This window comes from Ovis canadensis, chromosome 11 (genome assembly GCF_042477335.2).
Source record: "Ovis canadensis isolate MfBH-ARS-UI-01 breed Bighorn chromosome 11, ARS-UI_OviCan_v2, whole genome shotgun sequence".
NCBI classification, from domain to species: Eukaryota; Metazoa; Chordata; class Mammalia; order Artiodactyla; family Bovidae; genus Ovis; species Ovis canadensis.
In genome coordinates, this window is record NC_091255.1 from 69714034 (window position 1) to 69740572 (window position 26539).

At 53.8% G+C, this 26539-nt stretch overlaps 1 protein-coding gene and 2 long non-coding RNA genes across 49 annotated transcripts in view; 2 read left to right on the plus strand and 1 right to left on the minus strand.

The window, feature by feature from the left end:
- ARSG (arylsulfatase G) overlaps window positions 1–26539 on the minus strand; it is a 102004-nt gene that overhangs the window by 23125 nt on the left and 52340 nt on the right. For 45 of the 47 annotated variants that reach the window (XR_011246908.1, XR_011246905.1, XR_011246906.1 and 42 more), the window contains 4 exons: window positions 10488–10675; window positions 7567–7614; window positions 6436–6547; window positions 4911–5048 (listed from right to left, as the gene is read on the minus strand). Coding sequence is in view for 39 of the 47 variants with exons in the window: in XM_069542301.1 (XP_069398402.1) it covers window positions 4911–5048; window positions 6436–6547; window positions 7567–7614; window positions 10488–10675 (486 nt within the window). In the remaining 8 variants the exon portion in view is untranslated. Of the gene's footprint in view, window positions 1–4910; window positions 5049–6435; window positions 6548–7566; window positions 7615–10487; window positions 10676–23485; window positions 23675–26539 lie in introns of those variants that run through there. The other 2 variants (XM_069542311.1, XM_069542312.1) reach the window with 2 other exon arrangements.
- LOC138414587 (uncharacterized) lies at window positions 9284–11455 on the plus strand. Its single transcript, XR_011246912.1, has 2 exons — window positions 9284–9406; window positions 9688–11455. It is a non-coding gene; the product is annotated as an uncharacterized lncRNA (long non-coding RNA).
- Window positions 11660–14161, plus strand: LOC138414585 (uncharacterized). The gene is made up of 2 exons (XR_011246910.1): window positions 11660–12969; window positions 13528–14161. It is a non-coding gene; the product is annotated as an uncharacterized lncRNA (long non-coding RNA).

The following is a 26539-nucleotide window of genomic DNA, read 5'->3' on the forward strand; positions in this document are numbered from 1 at the left end:
CATTGCAAAACTGACTCACGGAGCCTGAATTCACCCTCGTGAGAACGCCCGAGTTCCCTTTTCCGGATGAGGTGTCAGGGCTCAGGGAGACTGAGAGACCCGAGGTTCGTAAGCAGCGGCATTCGGGTTCAGACCCAGACCTGGCTGGGAGCAGTGTGCCAGCCCTGAGCTGCTCATGCTGACGCCCAGCACACACATGCTTCAGGCTTTGTCTGCTCCGTCAGGGCATCCGGGCCGCCGTGTCTATTCCCAGGCTCGGGCCTTTCTCAGGGGTGAACGGAGGAGTCAAGGTGACCACAGGGAATTCCAAGGACACGGCCAGGAACGTCCAGACCACGGCCCTGCTGGAGGCCTGGCACCCGGCCGCCCCTCTGCTGATCCTGTAGGGTCCTCGGGGGCTCTGCTTTCTGCCCACCCCCACCTGCATTCCCGGGGCGGGGGCAGGGTCAAGGGCAGCAGCAGGGACCCTCAGGGAGCCCTTCCCACAGCCCATGCCTGTGGAGGGATGGGCTTTCAGAGGACACTGCGAGGGGCGGGGAGGCCTCAGGCAGGCTCTCAGAGGGATAGAGGCGTGGGTGTTCTGTCACTGGTTGGACCATAAAGAAGGCTGAGCACCGAAGAACTGATGCTTTTGAACTGTGGTGCTGGAGAAGATTCTTGAGAGTCCCTTGGACTGCAAGGAGATCCACCAGTCCATCCTAAAGGAGATCAACCCTGAATATTCATTGGAAGGAGTGCTGCCGAAGCTGAAACTCCAATACTTTGGCCACCTGATGCAAAGAGCTGACTCACTGGAAAAGACCCTGATTCTGGGAAAGATTGAAGGTGGGAAGAGAAGGGGACGACAGAGGATGAGATGCTTGGATGGCGTCACCAATGCGATGGACGTGAGTCTGAGTGAACTCCAGGAGTTGGTGATGGACAGGGAGGCCTGGCGTGCTGCGGTTCATGGGGTCGCGAAGAGTCGGACACAACTGAGGGACTGAACTGAACCTGGCACTTAACTTTCAAACGGGCCTGAGCTTTCCCGGCTCACCTCGGTTCACACCCCCTACCACGTCACATTCTCTGAGTCCCCCCAGGCTCAGCTCTGCCTCAAACCTGCAGACCCCCTGCATCCTGACTCCTGGGGTCCTCCAATTGGGATTGGGTGGACTCAGCTCTCTTTGAAGGACAGACATCCTGGATTCGGACCTCCTCTTCCCCATTTTAATCAACAATTTCTTTTTTATACTATGTATAAAACAGATGACTCCCCAGGTGGTGCCAGTGGTAAAGAACCCACCTGCCAATACAGGAGACATAAGAGAAATGAGTTCAATCCCTGGGTTGGGAAGACACCCTAGAGAAAGGAATGGCGCCCACTCCAGTATTCTTGCCTGGATAATTCCATGGACAGAGGAGCCTGGCAAGCTATAGTTCATGGGGTCACAAAGAGTTGGAGACAACTGAGTGATTAACAAGAGATAAAAGTTAAAAAAAAAATAGACAACTAAGGAGAACCTACTGTATAGCCCAGGGAACTCTACTTGACATTCTGTGGTGACCTGCATGGGAAGGAAATCCAGAAAGGAGAAGATATGTCTGTAGGTACAGCTGATTCACTTTGCTGTACAGAAGAAGCCGATACAATATTGTAAAGCAATTATGCTCCAAAAAAATAAATTTTTTAAAAAATCAACAATTTCCTTGCTACATTTCTATAGTTTCAATGTCCAATGCCATAGCCACACCATGTGTGGCTATTTCGACCCATGAAAATGAAATAAAAGAATGCAGCATCTCGCATGCAAGGGATGAGCCTTGCAGACATTATGCCGCGTGAAATGAGCCGTCGCCCAAGGTCAAGCACGGCCAGATTCCACTCACAGAAGGTACCCGGAGCGGTCAGCTTCAGACAGACAGGAGGCAGAGCGGTGGTTGTCGGGGGCTGCGGGGAAGGGAAGACTGGGAGCTGGTGTTTAATGGGGACAGGGTTTCAGTTTGGGAAGATGAAAAGTTTCTAGAGGTGTATGGATGACCCTGGGCCGTTCACTTAACCTCGGTTGTCAGCTCAGTGGGGAGAGCCAAGCCTCCCTGGCAGAGCTGTGTGTATTGACTGCCCAGAGTAAGCACTGAATAAACGGGAGCCTCTAAGATCCCCCAGAGAAGGAAATGGCAACCCCACTCCAGTACTGTTGCCTGGAGAATCCCATGGACAGAAGGGCCTGGCAGGTACAGTCCATGGGGTCACAAAGAGTCAGACGTGACTTAGCGTCTGAACAACAAAGAACATCTCTTACATGTGGAATCTACAATATAATACCAATGAACTTATCTAAGAAACAGAGGCAGATTCACAGACAGAGAACAGATGTGTTGTTGCCCAGGCTGGCGGGGTTGGGGGTGGAAAAGGAGGGCAGGGATTCGGGGATTAGCAGATACAAGTTACTATAAGCAGGTGGATAAACACGAAGGTCCTGCCGATTAGCCATGACTACACGGTTCCGTATGACTATAGGGAGCTACAGTCAATGTCCTGCGATAAACTAGGATGGAAAAGGATACAAGAACAAAAGTACAACGGAGACACTTTGCTACACAGTGAAAATTAACACAACACTGTAAATTACACTTTCATTTAAAAACAACAAGAAAGAATCAGCCTTCAGCATTCCTGCTAGGTCAGGAATCTAAATTCAAGAAAAGACTCAAGGAAAAACGTTCAAAGTCCTGGGGTGAGACCCTTGCTGAGCACGGGCAGGAAGCCACAGTCCAGTGACCCCCCCCCCAACCCCCACAGGGGATTTGACAAACAAGTCCAGGTGGGTCAGGGTCACGGAGGAGAAAGGAACACAGATGGGGCCTGGTGTGTGCTGACTCTTCAGAAACCACGGGTGACCTTGCAGGTCAAGTCCTACAGACACCAGGTGCCTGAGGATTATTCTCCACCAAGTTAAAAGCCAACAGGATTCATGTGACTTTTCACTAAATAACGAATTAATAAACTCACACATGCTTGGCCTCTCTCCTACAACCAAGAGTTTGTTTGCTGATGTGCTTGTCTTTCAACTGGTCAGTTAACTGGTTCGAACAGCACCGCACCCTCTTCAGTGCCTCCGTCAGCCCTCAGCCAGCAGCCCAAATCCCCCAGGAGCACTGAGACCCTACTGTGAACGCAGCAGGGGACGGGCCCCACCAGCCACGAACTGGCCGCCCACCCCAGGGCACCGGGAAGCCAACACAGCGCCCGGGTGGGAGAAAGGGCTTTTCCCTTTTCATACCAACCGTCTGAAAAATACAACAACAAGCAGATCATCAAAACAGTGTTTCTCAGAAAGGCCTGAAAAACTCGTAAGATGCCATCTCTAAAGCCTAAGGCACTGCCCTTAGACTCTGGGTCCCAAGCAGGTGGTGTGATCAAGCGAAACGGACCCATTGAATACTGGCCCCCAAAGATATCCAGGGTCTAATTCCTAGAATCTCTGTTACCTTGTACAACCAAGGGCACTTTGAAGATGCAATGAAGCTAAGGGTTGTGAGATCAGAGGCTTTTCTTAGACTGTCTCAGTAGACCCTAAGTGTGAGAGTGTTAGTCGCTTCAGTCATGTCTGACTCTTTGCAACTCTATGGACTGTAGCCCGCCAGGCTCCTCTGTCCACGGGGATTCTGCAGGCAAGAACACTGGAGTGGGCAGCCTTTCCCTTCTCCAGGGGATCTTGTTGATGAGGGGATCAAACCCAGGTCTCCCTCACTGCAGGCAGATTTTTTACTGTCTAAGCCACCAGAGAAGCCCAGTAGACCCTAAACATAATCACACATGTCCTCCTAACAGGGAGGCAGGCGGAGGTCCTTGACTACAGAAGAGGAGAGGGCAAGAAGACCATAGAGGCAGAGACCAGAAGGACGGGGCCAGGAACTCCCTGGTGGTCCAGTGGTCAGCACACCACATTTCCACTGCCCAGGGTCTGGGTTCCATCCCTAGCAGGGGAACTAAGATCCTGCAAGCCCCTTGGTGTGGCCAGAAAAAAACAAAACAAAACAAAACAAAACAGAATGATGGAACCAGAGCCAAGAAATGTCAATAGCCACCAGAAGCTGGGAAACAGGAGAACCGATCCTTGGGATGCCCCAGGCAGTCCGGGGGCTGACTTCACCCTCCCAACGCAGGGGGCCCAGGTTCAATCCCCAGTCAGGGAGCTAGAATGCACGTTCTGCAACTAAGCCCGGCACAGCCGAAAAAATAAACAAATATTTTTTAATAAAAGAAGGAGAAACGATTCTCCCTGGAGACTTGAGAAGGAAAGAGTTCAGCTGACACCTGGGCTTGGGCCCCCTGAGACGCATTTCAGACGTCCGGTCTCCAGATCTGCAGGAGGACAAACTGCTGTTGTTTCAGCCAATAAGTTGGGGGTAAGTTTGTGACGGCAGCGAATATGCCCTGCCAACTAACGAGCCCAACAAACGCTCCGGATGCACAGAGGGCAGTAAATGGGCCCTGGCTGCAGCGAGGACCCGTGACAACGACTAGGGTGTGTTCTGAGCGGGACCCTGGGAAAGGACCTGCACCTGCGGCCCTGCTAGCCCAGGTCAGGTGACCCAGGAGACCCCAGGACAGGCTGGTTTCCAGCTTTATTTGTTGTTGCTCAGTCGTGTCCAGCGCTTTGTGACCCCATGGACTGCAGCACGCCAGGCTTCCCCTGTCCTTCACCGACTCCTGGAGATTGCTCACACTCATGTCCACTGAGTCAGTGATGCCATCCAACCATCTCATCCTCTGTCGCCCCCTTCTCCTCCTGCCCTCAGTCTTTCTGAGCATCGGGGTCTCTTCCAGGAGGCACGCATGCATCTTTCTTGGGCAGTGGGACTCTGCCGCGGCTCTGAGCCCACCCGGGCACGGGGGACACGGGGGTGGATGCGGGGCTCCTCACCTCGCCTGCTGGATGAACTGGGTGGCCTTCTCGGCGTACTTCTGTGCAAGGGCGCTCAAGTCCACGGGCTGCTCCACGATGTTGAGGTTTTCGTACAGAGGAAGGGCCACGTCAGAGTAGCAGTCTCGCTCAAGGTTCCTGTGTGGAAACCACAGATGGTAGAGCACTCATTCCCACCACCCGGGTAGTCATGGAGTCGGACAAAACGCCGTGATGCAGCGATGCCCGTGAATGCAAAGCATCGAGCAGCCTGGCCCAGGTGCTTTGTCCAGCCTCCCACTTCCTCTGAGTGTAGAACCGGAACAATGCCTCCATCCACTCCCTTCCAGCAGAAGTGAGCACGTCTTGGGCAAGCCTGGTTGCTGTATGAGGCTCCCAACAACTTTTTTGAGCTAGGATGTTATTATTCCTATTTTGCTGGGAGAGAAATTGAGGTCTAAACAAACTGAGATACTCAAGCAGAGTCCCAGAGCCTTGACTTTTCCCATGGACCCCACCCTCCCAACTCAGGGAGACCCAGGTGGACGCTCCAGCTCCCCGTCACCGCTCCACTGTGACCTGGGCCACCAGGTAAGCGCCGTTCCCTGGACAACCAGGAGAAACACTTGCCTCGGTCCATGGGCACACAGACCACAGATCAGCACGCAGGGAGCTTAGAATGTAACAGTGTCTCAATAAATGGCCATTATTACACTAACTACTGCGTTCTTCATAAGCCACCTGAGACTCACTTGCCCTAAGCGGCTCAGACACCTGCAAACCTTGCCAATAACCGCAGTGCACGCTCTGAACAGGCAGAGCACCCGGCTTTATCACGGTATATTGCCTTTTTCTGATAGGAAACGTGTTGCATGCTCATTACAGAACATAGGAAAAATACAATGAGAGAGGAAGAAAAATGAAAACCTCTTAATGGCGCAACCGCAGTGAATGAACCATCATCGACATTCTGGCGTATTTCCTTTGGGGCTATTGGAGGTGTAAATACAGACGTAGTTCAGATCCGTGTTGATGATTTGTTTCCTGCTTTTTCCACTTACTATTCTATTGTGAGCACTTCCCCATTTCACTGAAAATGTTTTGAAAGCATCCTGTTGAGTGCCTGCGCGGCATTCCAACGCTGGGACGCCGGCTTATTGCGGGCGGGGGTGGGGCGCACCAGGAGCCCTGCGGGCTTTTCCTCCATCTCCCTCCTTCCGTCCCCTGGCGGGACAGGTGCGTGGTCCAGGACAAGAGGAGGGAGGCCATCCGCGTGAGACCTGGTAGCACCCCCTCCCCCACTGAGCTTAACAGTCCAAGGAAACTGGAAAATTCCAACTAAAAAAGTGCTGTCCCCTCATCTCCACAGAAAGTGTTCTTGCCCGCCATACACGGAATGCGCTTAAAATTTGCACCAAAGGTATGCGACCTTTCTTCGCTGTGGTCACCAGTCCTCCTCGACTTCTCGTCTCCTCTGGGTGGACCAAACCCCCCGGGACTTCCCCTTGGCTCTGATGCCCAGAGCCAACACCTTGGCCAGAATTACCTGGATGGTCTATCGCCCCGGGGACACGCCGGGCAGGGGGGGTGGTTGTAGCCAGGGGTGTCAGTGCAGCCCATATCGTGGCTATACGGGACCCCAAAGTAGTAGTCAAAGCCTGGAACAGAAGCACCGGTTAGGCTGGGGGCCTGCGCTCTTACACCCAGGGCAGAAATTTAATTTTCCATGATTTAATTTTGCAGTGTTATGAGTGTGTAATTAAAAGAGGATTTGATGAATATCCCTCGGTAAGTATGCAAGGAAAACATGTTGCTGGCTCCTGGCCGCAAGACTAGATTTGCAAAACATCTTGTGATTAGAGCTAACCCGGAAGGGAAGGAAGCGGGGAGAATTCCTGGACTCCTACCATGCCCAGTGGTGTCCTGGACACAGCAGGAAATACCTGGGGCAAATCTATGAACTGCACGACACTTTGAGGGATAAAAGACATTCTGCCCTCAGGAAACTTCCCATCTGAAGGGGAGATAAGAAATAGAGATTTAGCTTGAAGAGCTGGCTTCCCAGGAAGCCAGCAAGAGAGATCAGAGGAGGAAGGCACCCCAGGATGCTGGGAGTGGCGGGGCTGGGGTTGAGACGGAAGCTCAAAATGCTTCTCAAAATAGCTGGCGTCTCAGCTGGATGCCGAGGGCTGGCAGGACTGGACCTGGGACGGGGGAGGACGTGAGGGTCAAAGTGAGACCTGAAACCCCTGTGTTGACCTTTTTCTGAGACCCTTCCGCTCATCCCATCCCTTCTGCAGCACAAGCTCCCGTGTGACGTTTTCACAGAATTTCCCTACCCAACCCCCCAGTCCCTGCCTCAGTGAAGCCCTCAGACAATTTGACCTCGTACCACATGGGGCCTCACGGGGGCCAGTGTTCCCCGACACGGGAGAACTGGGTCAAGGAAAATACTGATGCCCTCGCGATGAGCGGGCCCCGAGGGGAGACAGAGGGGGGCCAGGACAGGGCCAGGCGAGAGGCCTGTGAGAGGAGACGCGGCCCGAGGTACCCCAGATGCCCCCAAGCGACCCTGTGAGCGAGGATGTCTTGACTCAGGAGAGAGGCCGCCCAGGATGAGTCTCTTCACACAGACACCTCTGTTTCCCAGGTAACCAGTGCCCTGGGGAATCCTTACCACGGAAGCTGGGGTGGTGAGAGCCGTGGTGCCCAAGATGCCACTTCCCTGCAGAAAGACAAGAGAGAGAGGCTCTCAGAGGAGAGCCCGAGGGCCCCGCCCCGCTGGGGCGCTGAGCACACGCTCGGGTGTCCACCGTCTTTGCCCTTCCCTGAGGACTCGCAGAGAGGCTGTACACGCTGTGCCAACGCCCAGCCTGACTCTGCAGCGGAGGAGTTCCCAGGGAGGCAGAAAGCGAGCCAGGATGACTCAGGACTCACACAGGAGATGGCCCAGGGAAGGAGAAGACGGGTTACCAGGAGCCCAGATGAGTGAGCAGGCTGAGCTTCTGCCGCAGTGAGGGTGGAGAGCCCACGGCAACCCACCCCCCCATCACGGGCCGCTCTGCCACCTGGCGCTGGGGACCTTGCCGGGGACCCTGCGAGCAGGCGCCCCGCCCACGGAGCCCCAGAGATGCTGCTCGCTCCTGGTGTCAGCATCTCCCGCTCAGGCCAGCAGCAGCCGCCTGCAGGGGCTGAGCGAGGGGCCAGGGACCGCCCCCCGAGGCCCAGCGGCCGGCAGATGGGAAACTCGGCCGCGCTGCACCGCACCGCACCGCACCGCACGTCGGCTCCCGGCCCTGTGAGCGTGCTTGCTGGGGACGCGTGGCAACCCTGGGATTTGCTGCCCTGTCCGTCCTGCTCTGACTGATCCAGGCGGCGAGGGGATGAAGCAAAGGTGCGGTGCGCAGACCGAACCGGCAGAGTGTGAACCAGCATGAAGGGCGGAAATGAACATGCAACCGCAGGAGTCTGGCTCAGTACATGCTCTCACGCGGCCTCCGTGAAATGCTTCCGACCCATCTTCTTTAGACCAATGCATGCGCACAAATAAAGACCTGCTGCATTCACACAAATTGTGTATGGGCGGGGGGCAGGGAGGGGATGGGGGGCGGGGCGGGGGGCGGGGGGGGGTGGAGGGGCTGGAGGAGGCCCTTCTTGCAACTGGTCTATAGGTTTGGGGGAAAACATGCAATATGAAGTTAGAGGAAGTGAATTAAGCATTAGATGGACTACTTAGATTCAGTATGATGTGGAAATACAAAAATACAATACCATCTTAAAATTCTTTCTAAAATGACAATAAATATGTAAAATTACACACCCAGGAAATGTGAAATAATAGGAAAGGCAGAAAAGTAGGACCGAATGGTACGTATACAACTAGGGAAAAACCCATTAACACAGACCAAGGTTAGAAGCAAACAGGGGCTTCCCTGGTGGTTCAGTGGCTAAGACGCCGAGCAGGGGGCTCGAGGTCAATGCCTGGTGAGGGAACTAAGACCTCACAGGCCACAGTTAAGAGTCTGCATGCCACAACTAGGGATCTTGCATGCTGCAACTAAGACCCAATACAGCCAAATAAATTTTAAAAAATAAAAAGATTATAAGCAAGGAGAGAGTGGTGTCAGTGGACCCCATATTGCTTCAGCAGGCTTTTAATGTCCCCTGTAAGTGTGCTTCTGGGAAAACCATAGTCTCAGCAAGGAGATACGCTTTGGTATCTTGTCCCAGAAAACAATAAAAGGTTAGTGAGGGGTGAATAGTCGGTCTGTAATCGGTTGCCTTCCTGGGTCTGAAAGGCTTGCAGAGGGCGGGGCAAGGACCATCCAATCCAGCTTGAGAAGAACCCATCCGCCTACCCCACTCTTAAGGTCAGAGAGCCTAGAGACCAAAGCCCTTCCCCCGCTGGGAGTCACGTAGATGCAAGGACCGGCTCCCGAGGATGCTCAGCCCACACTGAGAGCCTCACCGGGATCCGTGCCTCCAGGCGTGGAGACAAGGGGCCGAAAGGAGAGCAGGTTGGGACCTTAACGGTCCCACCTCCTGCGGACTGGGGCTCATCCTCACGGACAGTGCAGACCCCCACTCTAGTCTGATGGTCTGAAGCATATGCCAGGCTCCTTGACCCAGAGCGGGGGTCGAGCGGACACAGAAATGCCTGGGACCCTCCTTGCCACACACTGTGCGGAGGCGGGGAGGGCGGCGGGAATCCTGTGGGACCCTCTGTCGGAGAGTTAGGAGAAAAAGCACAGGCGTTAACAAACGGTATTAATTTTCCTGACTTCACTCTGTACGACAGGCTCGAGGTTCCTATTTCCAGAGAAGTAATGGAGACGCAGAGGTGGAGAGCGGACAGGTGGACAGAGGAGGAGACGGAGGCGAGGGACCACTGGGAAGCCAGCATGGACACATACAGGACCGCGGGCAACAGAGAGCCGGGGGAAGCCGCCGTGCAGCTCAGGAGCTCCCCTCCGCGCTGTGATGACCTCGAGGGGCGGGATGGGGGCAGGGGGAGGCACACAGGGAGGGGGTATATGTGTAATTGTGACTGACTCAAGCCCATGTACGGCAGAGACCACCACAGCACTGTAAAGAATTGTCCTCCAATTTAAAAAAAGCGCAGGTGGGCTGAGGATGCCCCTGGGATGCTGGGTGGTCTTGGCCACTGTTGAAAGGGGCGGGAGGGACTAGTGCTGTACGCGGTTTAGTCCACGATTGTGCTCAGCCGCTAACTCATGTCCGACTCTTTGCCACCCCACAGCCTGGAGCCCCCCAGGCTCCTCTGTCCATGCTATTCCCCAGGCAAGAACACTGGAGTGGGTTCCCTTTTCCGCCTCCCGACCCAGGGATCAACCTGAATCTCCTGGGTCTCCTGCATGGCAGGAGGATTTTTACCACTAGCAGCACCTGGGAAGCCCCAGTCTACTCTTGGGCCTCGTCAATTATTGACACTGAGAGCTGAAGGCATTTCTAGCTCCCACAGCAAGAAATGCACACACAGGCGGACTCAAGCAGAAGAGATGGCTCTGCAGACGTGAAGGAAGCAGCCAGCACAGGAGGCGCAGGGGACGGGGGTCCAGGCAGTGGAGGTCACATCACCTATCATCCCCGTGACGTAGCCAGCCCCCCGCAGCACTTCAGCCAACGTGGTCTCGTTGAGTGGAAGGCCCCCCACAGACGTGACCGCAAAGTTGTGAGTGACCCCGTTGCGGAGGCCCAGCCGGCCGGTGAGCAGGGCCGCCCGGGAGGGCGAGCAGGTGGAGGCCGCCGCGTGGAAATCCACAAACCTGGGGGGAGAGGAGAATGATGGGGGTGTCCAGACACAGAGAGCCACAGCAGTCACCTCCCACTCAGTTCCCAGGGCCCTGGTGCTGGGGAGGAGCGCCAAGATATCCAGGTGTGGGGCGGGTAAAGAAAACGACAAACCCACACAGCGTATTAAAAAGCAGAGACATCACTTTGCCAACAAAGGTCCATCTAGTCAAGTCTATGGTTGTTCCAGTAGTCATGTATGGATATGAGAGTTGGACTATAAAGAAAGCTGAGCTCTGAAGAACTGATGTTTTCTAACTGTGGTGTTGGAGAAGACTCTTGAGAGTCCCTTGGACTGCAAGGAGATCCAACCAGTCCATCCTAAAGGAGGTCAGTCCTGGGTGTTTATTGGAAGGACTAATGCTGAAGCTGAAGCTCCAATACTTTGGCCACCTGATGTGAAGAGCTGACTCCTTGGAAAAGACCCTCATGCTGGGAAAGATTGAGGGCAGGAGGAGAAGAGGGAAACAGGTGAGATGGTTGGATGGCATCACCAACTCAATGGACGTGAATTTGACCAAGCTCCAGGAGACAGGAGAGGACAGAGGAGCCTGGTGTGCTGCAGTCCATGGGGTCGCAGAGAGTGGGACACGACAGCAGTTGAACAACAAAAAAGAAAATGAAGCCCACTGGTATTTTCCTGGTGGTCCAGTGGTTAAGATTCCTTACTTCCATCGCAAGCAACAGGGTTCAATCCCTGGTTGGGGAACTAAGACTCTACAAGCCTTGCAGTGTGACCTCCCCCAAAAAGAAAATGAAGCCCACAGAGAAAGCGATTAATCCAAGGTCACATAGCTAATTCAAATAGATTTAATCCAACGTATTGAATGGACTGTATATCCCCTTTGTCCGTAGACTGTGTATTCTGAATTCACCTGCTCAAAGTTCCTGTAACTCCAAAATCAGTACTCCTGGCTCTCACATGCCAAGCAAGTGCCCTCCTTGTCACAGGCAATTCAGCACCATGGTTTTTGTAACTGTTTTCTTTCTGTTGATGGTTTTACTGCTTAAAACAATCCCAAGCATGATACTCAAGATCTGGCCAGTGTGTCTAAGCTTGAGAAGGCTGTGATGGGCCTTATGGAGAAAATGCATGTGTCAGACAAGCTTCATTCAACAATAAGTATGGTGCTGTTGACCTTCAGTTCAATGTTGATGAATCAAATATACATATGTATATATTAAATAAGTTACTCAGTCATGTCTGACTCTTTGGAATCTCATGGCCTGTAGCCTCTACGGAGAAAGAGCCAGGCTCCTCTGTCCGTGGAATTCTCCAGGCAAGAATACTGGAGTGGGTTGCCCTGGCCTTTATCAGGGGTTCTTCCCGACCCAGGGATCGAACCCCGGTCTCCTGCACTGCAGGCAGTTTCTCCACCATCTGAGTAACCAGGGAAGCCCCCAGTGGCTCAGATAGTTAAGAATCTGCCTGCAGTTCACGAGACCTGGGTTCGATCCCTGGGTCGGGAAGAACCCCTGATAAAGGGCAGGGCAACCCACTCCAGTATTTTTGCCTGGAGAATCCCATGGACAGAGAAGCCTGGTGGGCTACAGTCCATGGGGTCAAAAAGAGTCAGATACAACTGAGTGACTTTGACGCATATATTAAACGAGATGTCTTTAAACAGAAACACACGTAAACCCAAGTTCTGTACTGATCAGGTGATGAAAATGTTGTCTGCCATGTGAGAAATTAAGTACCCCAAGACTGCCTGGATGGACGGGCCGTCATAGCTGCTGTGGTCCGTGACCCCAGCTTAGGTCATTGGCGTCTAAACACCACGCGTTCGAGCGAGGCCACCTGGACCTCCCAGCCCAGCCATCTGGCCGCTGAATCTCCCCAGAGTGGCCTCAGTCAACACAAGGCGGAAAAGAACTGCCCACTCAAGAGATGCTTGAACGTCTGACCCCGGGCATCACGAGCCACAATTTGGGGACGGCCTATGACTCAGCAGCTCAGCATCCAGGCCGAGATGGCAGGACAGCAGCCCTCCCCCTTGGGCCCCCAGCCCGGCACACGGTGGACAGCACCCAGCGCGTGCAGACTGGGTGATGTCCCTGCCCTCTCTGCTTTCGTGAACACGGTGAGTCTTGCTAAACAGACCAGGCATCGGCTCTAGAAGATGGGGGGTTCCCGGACACCACGTTTCACAGGGGCACGCGGCAAAGAAGGGACAGCAGCCCCCAGGGGCAGAGACGTGCCCTGTGAGGCCCCAGCCGTGCCGTCTGGAAGCACTGACCTGGGCCTGCGGCCACGCTCTTCAAGCAGGTGAGTGATGCCTCCACCTGACAGAATATGGGCAGAGGCTCCCGCACCATGGGGTCCGTGTGCCAGGTGCGGCCGCCCTCTGCCCCCAGGGAGCCCGGGGCCCCGGCTCTGCCTTCACAACCAGCCAGCACCTCCCTCCTGACCCTCTGTCTCTTGTGGCTGGAAGTTGCCTCCCTGCCCTCCCGTGATCGCTGGGCTCCCAGCGGTTCGCAAGCACCAGCTTCTCTCAGAGCATCACCACCTGCCCGCGGGTCGTGGCTGGACCACCACCTGCTCGGGACACCCGAGGCTGCTGGGAGGCAGGGAGGCAAGGAGGGGCGTCCTCTAGATCTTCAGAGGGGCGAGGCCCTGCCAGCTCCTCCACCCCAGCGTCCAGCCTCCTGCCTCCTGAACCGCGAGACAAGGCACTTCCGGTGTTTTAAGCCACTCAGTTTGCGGGGCTTGGTTACCGCGGCTCCTGGCAACGAACACACCACACTACAGATCCCCGAAGTTCACCCAAAAGGACAGGGTCCTCGGGCACCTCCCAGCCTCACCTCTGCCTCCCCTCCACCACAGGCAGCTCGCTGGCCGACGCCTCCCGCGGCTGGAGCTCACCCTGCACACCCGGACTCTCTTCCCACCCTTCCGACCTAACCTTCAAAGCCCACCACTGTCACAGAAGCCAGTGAGAGTCGCTCAGCCGTGCCCTACTCTCTGGGACTTCATGGACACCAGGCTCCACCATCCATGGGATTCTCCAGGCAAGAACACCGGAGTGGGTTGCCACTCCCTTCTCCAGGGCACCCTCCCGATCCAGGGATCGAACCCGCATCTCCTGAGCTGGGAGGCAGACTCTTCACTGAGCCACCGGGGAAGCCCTTGCCGCAGAGGCTCTTATTCCCCAGAAGAAGGGCCTTCACCTTGACTTCTGGGCTCGGGAAGCTTCCTCACGCCTGAGTGCACACACTGGTCGGACAGCACCTAGGCACTTGCTAACGGGGGTGCCCTGGGGTTGTGGACACCTGCTCCCTGCCCCCACGCCCGCCCACCCAGACCTGGGCCCAGCAGAGCAGCACAGACCCCTCCCTAACGGCCGGACCCATGACCCATGACCCGAGCATGGCAATTCAGAACCCAAACCTGTAATCTTCTTCTCTTTTCCCTTTTTTTCCAAATTCTTTTTCTTAATATATTTTGTCCAGATATAGTATTCTCTTTATATATATTTGATTTATTTACTTTGGGCACTGCTGGGTCTTCATTGCAGGACCAGCGCTTTCTCTCGCTGCGGTGGGAGGGCTCCTCACGGGGTGGCTTCTCTTGTGGAGCACAGACTCCCAGGCACCAGCTTCTCTCAGAACGTCGCCCCCTGCCCACGGGTCTAGGGCACATGGGCTTCAGTAATCTTGCTCCCGGGTGGAGAGCTCATGCTCTGTAGTTGGGGCGCATGGGCTGAGTTGCTCTGCAGCATGTGGGATCTTCCTGGACCAGGGATCGAACCCGTGTCTCCTGAATTGGCAGGTGGATTCTTTACCACTGAGCCACCAGGGAAGCCCCCCAAACCTGGAATTTTCCGACCCAGAGAGAGAGGAATAGCTCTTTCTTCCCCCTGAGTCTCAAGCTACAGTGATATAATCCCAGAAGGGCAAGGGGCTCACCACCCACTGTAACCTGGAGCCTGAAATATTGGCTTAAATGGCCCAGAAGGGCAAACCAAAGACGAGGCCTCTCCGGAGTCGGGTTCAGGAGCCGCAGTGGCGCCCCTTCTGTGCTGGGGCTGCGGGAGTCCCGCTGTCACACGGCGATGAACAGGGACGGGGCCTGCAGAACAGCGCGCAGCAGCAGCAGGTCGGTCACTGCCCCCGGGCTGCACGTGGTTCCGGCTCGGGGGTGGGCAATTCCAGCAAGCGCTCCTCAAAAATGTGGCACAGAAGCTGAGACCGGAGTGTAAATATCCGGCCTGTTCTCTACGTGTGAGTCTGTTGCTGTTTTTTTGGATGGGGCCATTTGTGCCATATTTTAGACTCCACACGTGCGTGTGCGCTAAGTCGTGTCTGGCTCTTCAACCAGTGATCATCTCTCAGTGGCATTCAACTCTGTGCAACCCCATGGACCATAACCCACCAGGCCCCTCTCGTGGAATTTTCCAGGCAAGAACAGTGGAGTGGGTAGCCAGGCATTCCCTTCTCCAGGGGGTCTTCCCCACCCAGGAATCAAGCCCAGGTCTCCTGCATTGCAGGAAGATTCTTTATCATCTGAGCCACCAGGGAAGCCCAATTAAGAAAAATAAGAATCCACTGACTTGATGCATGCTTGTCTTATGATACTAGAAAGAGCCTCCATTGAGACTTCCTGGTGGCCCAGCGGGTAAGACTCCAAGCTTCCAATGCAGGGGGCTCACGTTCAGTCCCTGGTCGGGGAAGTAAGATCCCACATGCCAAAAAAACCAAAACACATAGCTACCATTAATCAAGTGGCTACTACCCTAATCATATTACATATATCATTTCAAATCATCAGAATTCCATTTTACAGATAAGGAGGGTAAAGCAGCTAGTGTGAGTAACTTTCCCAAGACTATGCAAGCTGGCATGAGCACAGATGCGTCTTGCTCTGTCTAATCCCTGTTTCATATCAAAGGCTGTAAGACCCAGAACCCCCTGGTGGTCCAGTGGCTAAGACTCTGCACTCTGAGTGCAGGGAGTATGGGCTCCATCCCCGGTCAGGGAACCAAGATCCCACAACGCAACCAAGACCTGGCACAGTCAAATAAACACATAAATAAAAATAAGTATTAAAAAAAAAAAAAACAGGGTTGGACGTGGGAGGGAGGCTCTGGAGGGGGGAGGCATATGTATAACCAATGGCTGATTCATGTTGACGTTTGGCAGAAACCAACACAACATTGGTAAGCAATTATCCTCCAATTAAAAATGAATAAATTAAAAAAAATTTTAATAAAGACTGGAGATCCCTACACTTGGGAAAGAACAGAGCTGGAATTTGCACCCAGGCCTGTCCACACCCCAAATTCCACATTCTTCCCGTGTCCCTTCCCACCGGGACGGAGCCCAGCAGCTGGGCTGGTCCACAGAAGGGACGACCCTAGAATCACCCAGACACCAGGCACTGGTCTGGGACTCATGCCCGCTGCTGCCCACCCTGCCAGCCCGACTCACAGACACACCCCCCATGTGAGCAACCCCCGGATGCCCATTTCCCAGCCGACGTCCAAGGGCAGACAGAGGAACCAATGTCAGCCGGGCCGGTGTGTCTTCTCCCTGAACACAGGAAACCAGAGTCCAGAGTTTCCTTGAGGGGTGAGGAGCTAATGAGCACAGAGAGTTCATGTGGGGCACAGCAAGGGTCCTTGGTCGCTAAACCTAGGCTACCCAGGCGGCTCAGTGGTAAAGAACCCGCCTGCCAATGCAGGAGACAGGGGTTCAATCCCTGGGTCGGCAAGATCCCCTGGAGAAGGAAATGGCAACCCACCCCAGGATTCTTGCCGGGAGAACCCCATGGACAGAGGAGCCTGGAGGCCTACAGTCCATGGAGCCACAGAGTGGGACACAACTTAGCAACTAAACAGGAAACAGTTGCGAGACTTAGGGGACTTCTCCCCACGGTGAGCTGACCTTCGCCAGGGGGCCTGGAATGGCCCAAGGCAGCAGTGACCATATCTTCTTGCCAGGTGCTTGCCCCCAGTGTTTGTGCCCTCCAAAATCAGGTATGTGGAAGCCCTTCCCCCAGAGTCACTGTGCCTGGAGGTGGGGCCTTGCAGGGGTAATTCCCTTTAGATGAGGTCATGAGGGGCTTCCCTTGTGGCTCAGCTGGTAAAGAATCTGCCTGCAATGAGGGAGACCCAGGTTCGATCCTGGGTTGGGAAGATCCCCTGGAGAAGGAAAAGGCAACTCACTCCAGTATTCTTGCCTGGAGAGTCCCGTGGACAGAGGAGCCTGGTGGGCTACAGTCCACAGGGTCGCAAAGCATTGGATGTGACTGAGCGGCTAAGCACAGCAGAAAAGGAAGAGTTTTTCCTCTGCTCCAAGTGAAGACACAGTGAGAAGGCAGCCGTCTGCCAGCCCAGAAGAGGGGCCTCCCCAGAGCCTGACCCGGCTGGCACCTGGGTCTTGGACTTCCCGGCTTCTGGAACTGTGAGAAAAAATGTCTGTTGTTTAAGCCATCCATTTGGTTGCATTTGTTACAGCAGCCCCAACTGACTGAGGTACCCAGGCAGCGCCCAAAACACTTGTCCCAGGTGGATGCCTCTCTGCTTGCCTAGTTTTACCTACCAACTGTGCTGAGAGTGGTCTCTCCTTGAATATGCTCATACCATCGTCTTGGAAATGATACGGCACATTCCTGTGGAAGGATGTCACTCTGCGGGACTTCCCTGGTGGTCCAGGGGCGAAGGCTCTGAGCACTCAGTCCTGTCTGACTCTCTGGGACCCCATGGACTGTAGCCCGCCAGGCTCTTCTGTCCAGGGAATTCTCCAGGAAAGAACACTGGAGTAGGTTGCCATTTCCTCCTCCAGGGGATCTTCTCGACCCAGGGATCGAACCCGTGTCCCCTGCGTTGGCCGGCGGGTTCTTTACCACTGAGCCGCGAGGGAAGCCCCCATAAGGGTTCACTAGCTCCCACGTGCCACAACGAGAGCATCTTGGTTGCATGCTGCAACTAAGACCCAGAGCAGCCAAATAAATAAATAAGTGAACATTTATTTTTATAAAAGGAACTCTGAGTTCCTCCTCAGACTGCAGGTTCTATGAGGACGGGGCTTCAAGGGGTCACTCCAGCCCCAAGCAGAGTGCCTCGAGTGATGGTGCCGCTCCAGCAAAATGAACAAGACTTGAAGAGAGAGGCCCCGGTCATTTGATTGGAAAAAGCACGTTAGTCCATTTTCCACATAATCGCTTAAGCGAATAGTTTTAGGGTTCAATTCCTTCCCCACTGAGAGTTAAAGTTCATAGCTTAACTCTCAGCAACAACCTCATGTCCTTTATTTCCAAGTCTTTGAAAAGCCCTGGCTGCACCTCCCCCGGCACAAAAAAATACCTGCCAACACCCCACGCAGCCCGACGCACTGACCTCCAGGTCGCCTTCCCCCTCCCAGCCTCTGTCTCCCTTTGGCAGGGACTCGTTAATAAGCAATAAAATGGTCTTGCTCCTTGGAAAGCTTCCTTTGTTTTTTCCCAAATCTTTCTGGGCAGGCTTGGGCCAGTTCACCAACAGGGGTCCTAATTAAAGCCTGAAAATCGACATTGTAAAGCGAAGCCAGAAATACAGAGCCAGACGTTACAGCAACCCGTGAACAGGAAAATCAACGCAAATTAAGACACAGCCAGACAGAGGCCAGAGCAACTCGCCATTGCATCAATTGCTCATGTTAGAATCGGGGAACATGAGCACAGGAAACAGCCTCGAAAGCCCCAGAGAGATGTAACATCTCGGAGTGAGCCGTGTCCAGCCTTCGTTTATAGGGAATTTTAAATAGAGGACGAGCCCTGCTCTTTCAACTCTCTAAATGGCTGTGTGACTGGAATAAAAGCTCTCTGGGCTCCATTCATAATTTAAAGGTGTGGAGGTGGAAATGGGCTTTAACGCCCATCTGCGGGTGAGCAGCCTCTGCGTGCAGAGGGACAGAGGTGGGCGGGGGACCTGGGAAAAGGCAGGAGCAGGACTTCCACGGACTCGGTCAGCTCAGCTGCCACATTGCTGCTGTTCACTGAGAAGGATGCTAATTGGGACCACTGAGCAACCACAGGCAGGCCCTTTGAACTGTAAGCAGGGACTTCCTTGGTGGTCCGGAGGTTGGGGCTTTGTGCTTCTAATTCAGAGGCACAGGTTCGATCCCTGGTTGGAGAACTAAGATCCCACAAGGGGTGCAGTCAAAAAATAAATAAATAAATAAAAGGAAATGTGGCAGCAAATAGCCCACTTGGTGTGTTTTGCTGACTCATCCACCCCTCCATCCATCATCCACCCACTCATCCTTCCATCCACCCACCCATCCACCCCTCCATCCATCCACCCCTCCATCCATCCATCCAACCACCCTCCATCCAACCATCCATCCATCCAACCATCCATTCATCCACCCCTCCATCCATCATCCACCCACTTATCCTTCCATCCATCCACTCCATCCAACCACCCTCCATCCAACCACCCTCCATCCAACCACACTCCATCCAACCATCCATCCATTCATCCACCCCTCCATCCATCATCCACCCACTCATCCTTCCATCCATCCACTCCATCCACCCACCCATCTACCTCTCCATCCACCCACCCATCCACCACTCCATCCATCCACCCTCCATCCACCCACCCATCCACCCCTCCATCCATCATCCACCCACTCATCCTTCCATCCACCCACCCATCCACCCCTCTATCCATCCACCCCTCCATCCATCCATCCATCCACCCCTCCATCCATCCATCCATCCACCCCCTCCATCCATCCACCCATCCACCCCTCCATCCATCCACCCCTCCATCCATCCATCCATCCACCCCCTCCATCCATCCACCCATCCACCCCTCCATCCATTCACTCACCCACCCATCCATCACTCCTACTCTTATTCTTTTCCAAAAAAAGTCCCTGGCAGCTGAGCTTGGTATGATCCTTGGCAAGTCTCCCATTTCCCTTCCACACTCACCCACCAGGTACTCAACAATAAGATGGGCACACAACTTATGGCCTGAATGTGGCCCATCTTGTCAACTGTTCCACGTGAGTTTGAGAAAGATGTATGTTTTGCAGTTGTTCAGTTCAGTTCAGTTGCTCAGTCATGTCTGACTCTTTGCGACCCCATGAACCACAGCACACCAGGCCTCCCTGTCCATCACCAACTCCCAGAGTTTACCCAAACCCATGTCCATTGAGTCAGTGATGCCATCCAACCATCTCATCTTCTGTTGTCCCCTTCTCCTTCTGCCCTCAACCTTTCCCAGCACCAGGGTTTTTTCCAATGAGTCAGCACTTCGCATCAGGTGGCCAAAGTTTTGGAGTTTCAGCTTCAACATCAGTTCTTCCAATGAACACTCAGGACTGATCTCCTTTAGGATGGACTGGTTGGATCTCCTTGCAGTCCAAGGGACTCTCAAGAGTCTTCTCCAACACCACAGTTCAAAAGCACCAATTCTTCGGCGCTCAGCTTTCTTCACAGTCCAACTCTCACATCCATACATGACTACTCAAAAAACCATAGCCTTGACTAGACGGACCTTTGTTGGCAAAGCAATGTCTGCTTTTTAATATGCTGTCTAGGTTGGTCATAACTTTCCTTCCAAGGAGTAAGCGTCTTTTAATTTCATGGCTGCAGTCACCATCTGCAGTGATTATGGAGCCCAGAGAAATAAAGTCAGCCATTGTTTCCACTGTTTCCCCATCTATTTCCCATGAAGTGATGGGACCAGATGCCATGATCACAGTTTTCTGAACGTTGAGCTTTAAGCCAACTTTTTCACTCTCCTCTTTCACTTTCATCAAGAGGCTTTTTAGTTGCTCTTCACTTTCTGCCATAAGGGTGGTGTCATCTGCTTATCTGAGGTTATTGATATTTCTCCCGGCAATCTTGATTCCAGCCTGTGCTTCATCCAGCCCAGAGTTTCTCATGATGTACTCTGCACAGAAGTTAAATAAGCAGGGTGACAATATACAGCCTTGACGTACTCCTTTTCCTATTTGGAACCAGTCTGTTGTTCCATGTCCACTTCTCACTGTTGCTTCCTGACCTGCATATAGGTTTCTCAAGAGGCAGGGCAGGTGGTCTAGTATTCCCATCTCTTTCAGAATTTTCCACAGTTCATTGTGATCCACACAGTCAAAGGCTTTGGCATAGTCAATAAAGCAGAAATGGATGTTTTTCTGGAACTCTCTTGCTTTTTCCATGATCCAGCGGATGTTGGCAATTTGATCTCTGGTTCCTCTGCCTTTTCTAAAACCAGCTTGAACATCAGGGAGCTCATGGTTCACGTATTGCTGAAGCCTGGCTTGGAGAATTTTGAGCATTACTTTACTAGCGTGTGAGATGAGTGCAATTGTGTGGTAGTTTGAGCGTTCTTTGGCGTTGCCTTTCTTTGGGATTGCAGTAGTTGGATAACAGCAAAACATACATTTCTCCAGTTGATAGAAATAACTTTACTGAAGCTTCAAAAATTAAAATTAAAAAGATGGGCACACAAGCATCTCGGGGCTTCCTAGATGGACATTTCTGCCAGCCGCCACCGCAAGCTGAGCCATCCTGGAAACACACCCCCTGCCCTCCCAGCCACCAGTGTGTGCCACGCGGTGAGTTGGAATAGTCCATCCAAACGTCGTGGGTGACTTCAGTGCTCAGAGCCCTCAAACATGTGAGGGACGGCCCTGCAGCAGCTGCTTCATCCACAGGTCCTCCATCCAGCCTTCACACTCACTACCTCCAGCAGCCGTCCTCAACCACGAGATTGCCAGCCAGACCCAGCAGAGTGCCGGCTGCGTATCGTCTGGATGGATCCTCAGCACCGAGGACAGTGACGCTGGGGGCAGGGCGGGGGAGGGCCCGTATGGATATTTGTAGAGAGAAGGGGCATCTTTCAACGCTGGGTCTCTTGCTTCTCCCGCCACCTCCAACTTCTTTCCTCCCCTTGCTAGCTAATTCCTACTCATCTTTACAGTCCTAACCAGTAAGCTCCAGGGAGTCCCTCCCAGCTCCCCTCTGGAGAAGCGGCCTTTCTTTCCTGTGGTCCCACAGCTGTATCTTTCATGCGCTTCTCGCCCTGGGCCTTATTGTTGGAAAGGTGAGAAGACCTTTCTCATTTGCGCCTGTGAGATGTATTAGTGATATGCTAATTCTGTCCCCCCCGGAATGTCAAGCCGATTACATCCAACTCAGGTGATAAAAGCCTCAGAGGTGGGAGATGCTTCTGGAGTTCCAGCTCTTCCTTCTGCATGCTAAAGGCTGCCTTTCCTGTCTTGATTTTCCACCAGACTGTAAAACTCTCTTAAGAGCCGAGCTGGCCGGAGCCTCCCAGTGTGACTCATGATGGGCCCTCAGCAGAGATTCGGTGTTGAACGGCTACAGCTGGGAGACTTAACAGCAGGACCACTGCGCTGGCTGGTGCTCAGTTCAGTTCCTCCTCTCTGAGACTGGCTGTCACCAAGACCAGCGTGTCCCTGCATGTCCCCGTCTGCTACACAGGCATAAAACGTCTTCACCTTGTCCCCGTGGACTGGCAGGCATCACATGATGTTTATGCCCATTTGGCGCGCTGCCTCAAGGACAAAGAAGTAACCCTCCCACCCCGCGATGCTGAGGATTTACAAAGGGAAGACAGAACGGGACATCCCAGAGCAAACAGCTCAGAGTTAATGGTGAAGCGCACGGGAGGAGAGGATTTCTCCCTAAGGAGGGCCCTCCCCCCTGGATTGCTGAGTTATAAGGTCAGGGCCAGAGTAGAGAAGGCTGGAAGGGGATGCCCTGGTAGGGGAGGGTCTTTCTCTGGCTGATGTAAGTCTCCCTCAGAAAGTCCCTCCTGCCCTCGCTCTCGGGCATCTATCAGACTCCCCTCTCCTGCAGTTCCCAGCACCTGCCCAGGTCCTACAACCTCCCCAAAGCAGCAGAATGGCTGAGAAGGCCCTGAGAGGCGGCAGAGCACGTGCATTTCTGCAAAGAGTCAGTTCTGGAAAGAGAAGTCACACCCCAGCTTTGGAGTGAACTTGAAACCATGCACCTCATTCTGAGACTTGAACCCACTGGCCAGGGCACAAGCCGAAACCCAGCTTGGGCCTTGAATACACCTGGTCTCCCGATTAACGAAGCTCAGGTTCTTGATGTCTCATGGCAGAAGAATTCAGTGAGAGACAAAGTGATAGGTAAGAAGGGGGTCTATTTAGAGAGAGGCACACTCCACAGACAGAGTGAGGCCATGGAGAAGGTGAGTGTGGCTCCAGGGGATGGGGGCTGTCGGTATTTATAGAGGTGGGTAACTTCACAGGCTAATCAGGGGGAGGAACATGCCAGCTATTTTGGGGAAGGGGTGGGGATTTCCAGGAACTGGGCCACCGCCCACTTGTTGACCTTTTGTGGTTAGCTGTGTAACTATCATGGTGCCTGAGGGTGTGTCGTGTAGCTCTCTGCGTGTTTCAGTGAGTATATACCGAGGCGCAAGAGCTAGCGGAAGCCAGCTGGCCTGCCATCTTGGGCCCGTTGGGCTCCAATCAGCTGGTGTCCTGTCCTCAGGCTGTGTCATTCTTCTAAAGGTTGTGCCCTGCCCCCTTCTCTCCTGCTGCAAACTGACAGCTCAATTCATTCCTCACCAGGGCCGTTTTTAGAAACAGCCTCAAGCTCCTGGGGGCCTCTGACCTTGCAGGGGTGACCGCTGATCTCAGATTCTAAGTCACTGCCTAGAACTCTCAGAGCAGCAGGGACTTGCCTCAGAAGGAAATTAAGGGCAGAGAAGGCAAAACAGGGAAGACGAGAAGGCAACTGCGCACAGTTGATAGATCATAAGTGAACCTACAGAAGCCAGCATGCTTACCAGGTGCCGTCACCTAAACCCCCATGCTCAGCGCGGCACTGTCTACAGCAATCAGGCCAGGAAAGCAACCTGAGTGTCCGCTGATGGACCAAAGGGGACGCGGTGCACACGCGCAGCGGCCACAATAAGGGATGAGCTTTTCCCATCTGCAGCTGCCTGGATGGATGCTGTCCTTAGTGAAGTCAGTCAGACAGAAAAAGGCAGCTACTGTATGGTTTCACGTATATGCGATTGCAAAACAGGAAAACAAATGAACCAAGACAACAAAACTGAGAACAAACACGTTCTTGCCCAAGGGGAGCAGGAATGAGAGAAATGGGCGAGGAAGATGAACAGGGACATGTTCCCAGTTTCAAAATAAACGAGTCATGGGAACGAAATGTACGGTGTGAATAACACAGTCACGAATTATGTCGTACGTCTCCATGGTGACAGACGACCACCAAGAGGATGCTTGCATAGGTCACAGAAACAGCTGATCCCTGCCTGTGCACCAAGAAATAACAGAGTCTTGCAGGTGAATTACGAAACCGCGCAGGGCCCTGCGGGGCCCTCGCAGGCATGAAAGCCTTTCCACGTCCCCCATTTCTCGTTTGCAGAAAACAGGCTCCACTCAGCCCCTGCGACCTTCCCTGAGTTCCCAACGTGTTAGCACCAGTTGCTCAGTCACATCCGACTCTTGCGACCCCGTGGACTTCAGCTCACCAGGCTCCTCTGTCCATGGAATTCTCCAGGGAAGAAGCTGGGGTGGGTATCCAGTCCCTTCTCCAGGGGATCGTCCCAACACAGGGATTGAACCGGGGTCTCCTGCCTTGCAGGCAGATTCTTTACCGTCTGAGCTACCTGGGAAGCCCCTAAGTTCTGAAGGTCAGATTCAAATAGCTGCTAATCAGGGAAGCAGGGGAACTGCATGGACCATAGTCAGACTGAAAAGGAAATGAATGGGGGCCTCTCCGGTAGTCAAGTGGTTAGGACTCCAGGCTCGCACTGGAGGGGTTCCATCCCTGGCTGGGGAACTAAGAGTCCACAAGCCTCAAAGTGAGGCCAAAAAGAAAACCAAACCAGAACACAATGGTTGACGACCAAGCCACATCCCTCAGCTGCCCCTTCCACCTGCGCAGCACACAAATCCTTTGCCAGCTTCACACGGAGGAAAACTACCGAGATTCCAATCCCCACTCCCTTCAACAGCTGCCTTCCCTCTTCCTGGCAAAGCCAGCCCAGGCCTTGAAGGACACTCTTGGCAAACTCCCCTCTCCCACCCAGCCCTTAACGAGAAGGCTCTCGACGGGAGGATGTTGATTCCGCCACTCACTAACTCTGTGCCAGTTATTTGACCTTGAGTCTCTCACCTGTGGGAGAAGTGCAGCCTCGGGGCGTGGCAAGAACTGAACAGGGCAATGCCCAGGGCCTGGCGCCTGGCAAGCACTCAGGACGGGCCAGTTACTATTATGGCAGGTGCTGGTCCGGCATGCACGGTCCACACAGATTCCCTGGGGCCTCCCCTGGGTCTGCTCTCCTTCACAGTCCTCTCTCAGACTTCGCAACATGCAGAGAAGCTAGTTCATATGGACAATTCAAATGCGTACTGTTTCTAAGAACAAAAACCACAGCTAACATACCTCCAGTTGCTCTTGGTGTTTAGTCGCTAAGTTCTGTCTGATTCTTTGCGACCCCATGAGCTGTAGCCCGCCAGGCTCCTCTGTCCGTGGGATTTCCCAGGCAAGAATGCTGGAGTCGGGGGCCATTCCTTTCACCAGGGGATCTTCCCATCCAGGGACTGAACGCGAGTCTCCTGCATTGGCGGGCGGATTCTTTACCACTGAGCCACCAGCGAAGTCCGTATATCCACACTGTGTGCTGCGCTCAGCCACTCAGCCGTGTCTGATTCTTTGCGACCCCACGGACTGTGGCCCGCCAGGCTCCTCTGTCCATGGGGACTCTCCAAGCAAGAATGCTGGAGTGGGCAGCCATGCCCTTCTCCAGGGATCTTCCCATCCAGGGATTGAACCCAGGTCTCCCGCATTGCAGGCGGATTCTCCACCAGCTGCGCCACCGCTATACGTCTTTGGTAAAGGTTACTGGAGTGTGGCTGCTTTACAGTGTTGTTAATTTCTGCCCTCAGCAGAGCGACGCGGTCACACACGCTCATTCTTTCTCGCATCCTTTCCCACTGTGCTGGCACAGGACACTGAAGGCGGCGCCGTGTGCTCCACAGTAGGGTCCTGTTCATCCACTCTACACCTCCTAGCTCGCATGCCCAAACCCCCACTTCTTCCCTTCCTTTTAGACACTCGTTTTCAGACTCTTTCCCGTGATGGGTTATCACAAGACGCTGAATATAATCCTCTGTGCTGCACGGCAGGTCCTTCTCATTCACCTGTTTCATATACACTGTTGCGTATCTGCTAATCCCAAACTCCTGACTCACCCCTCCTCACCTCTCCCCTTCGGCGACCCTAAGTTTGCTTTCTACATCTGTGGACCTGTTTCTGTTTTGTAAACAAGCTCACTGGTGTCCGTTTTTTCAGATGCCACGTGTAAGTGATATCGCATGGTATCTCTCTTTCTCTGCCTCACTTCACTTGCTAGGACCGTGTCTGAGTCCACCCTCGTTCCTGCAAATGGCATTATCTCACTCTTTCATGCATTCGTTTACTTTTGGCCATGCCCCTCGGCCTATGGGATCTTGGTTCCATGACCAGGAATCAAACTCTCGCCCTGTGCAGTGGGAGTGAGGGGTCTTAACCATTGATCCGCCAGGAAACCCCGATATTTCATTCTTTCTCACGGAAGCCAGCTCGTCTGTAGTAACTGGCTGCCACAATCCTAAGAAACGAGCACACGGAAGAAAGGGAGATGACAGGAGAGAGAGTTTCTCAAGTCCCCCTTGGCCCCTGTTTGGCAATAAGTGTTCTTTCTGAGAGTCACGGCTCCCCACCAGTGGCGAGCAGGCAGGCAGGGAAAAGCCTGCAATGAATCAACCCTGGCCTCACAGGAAGCGCGCTTTCCTGTCAACAAAGTGCAGAGTGAAAAGCTGTCGACACAGGCCCG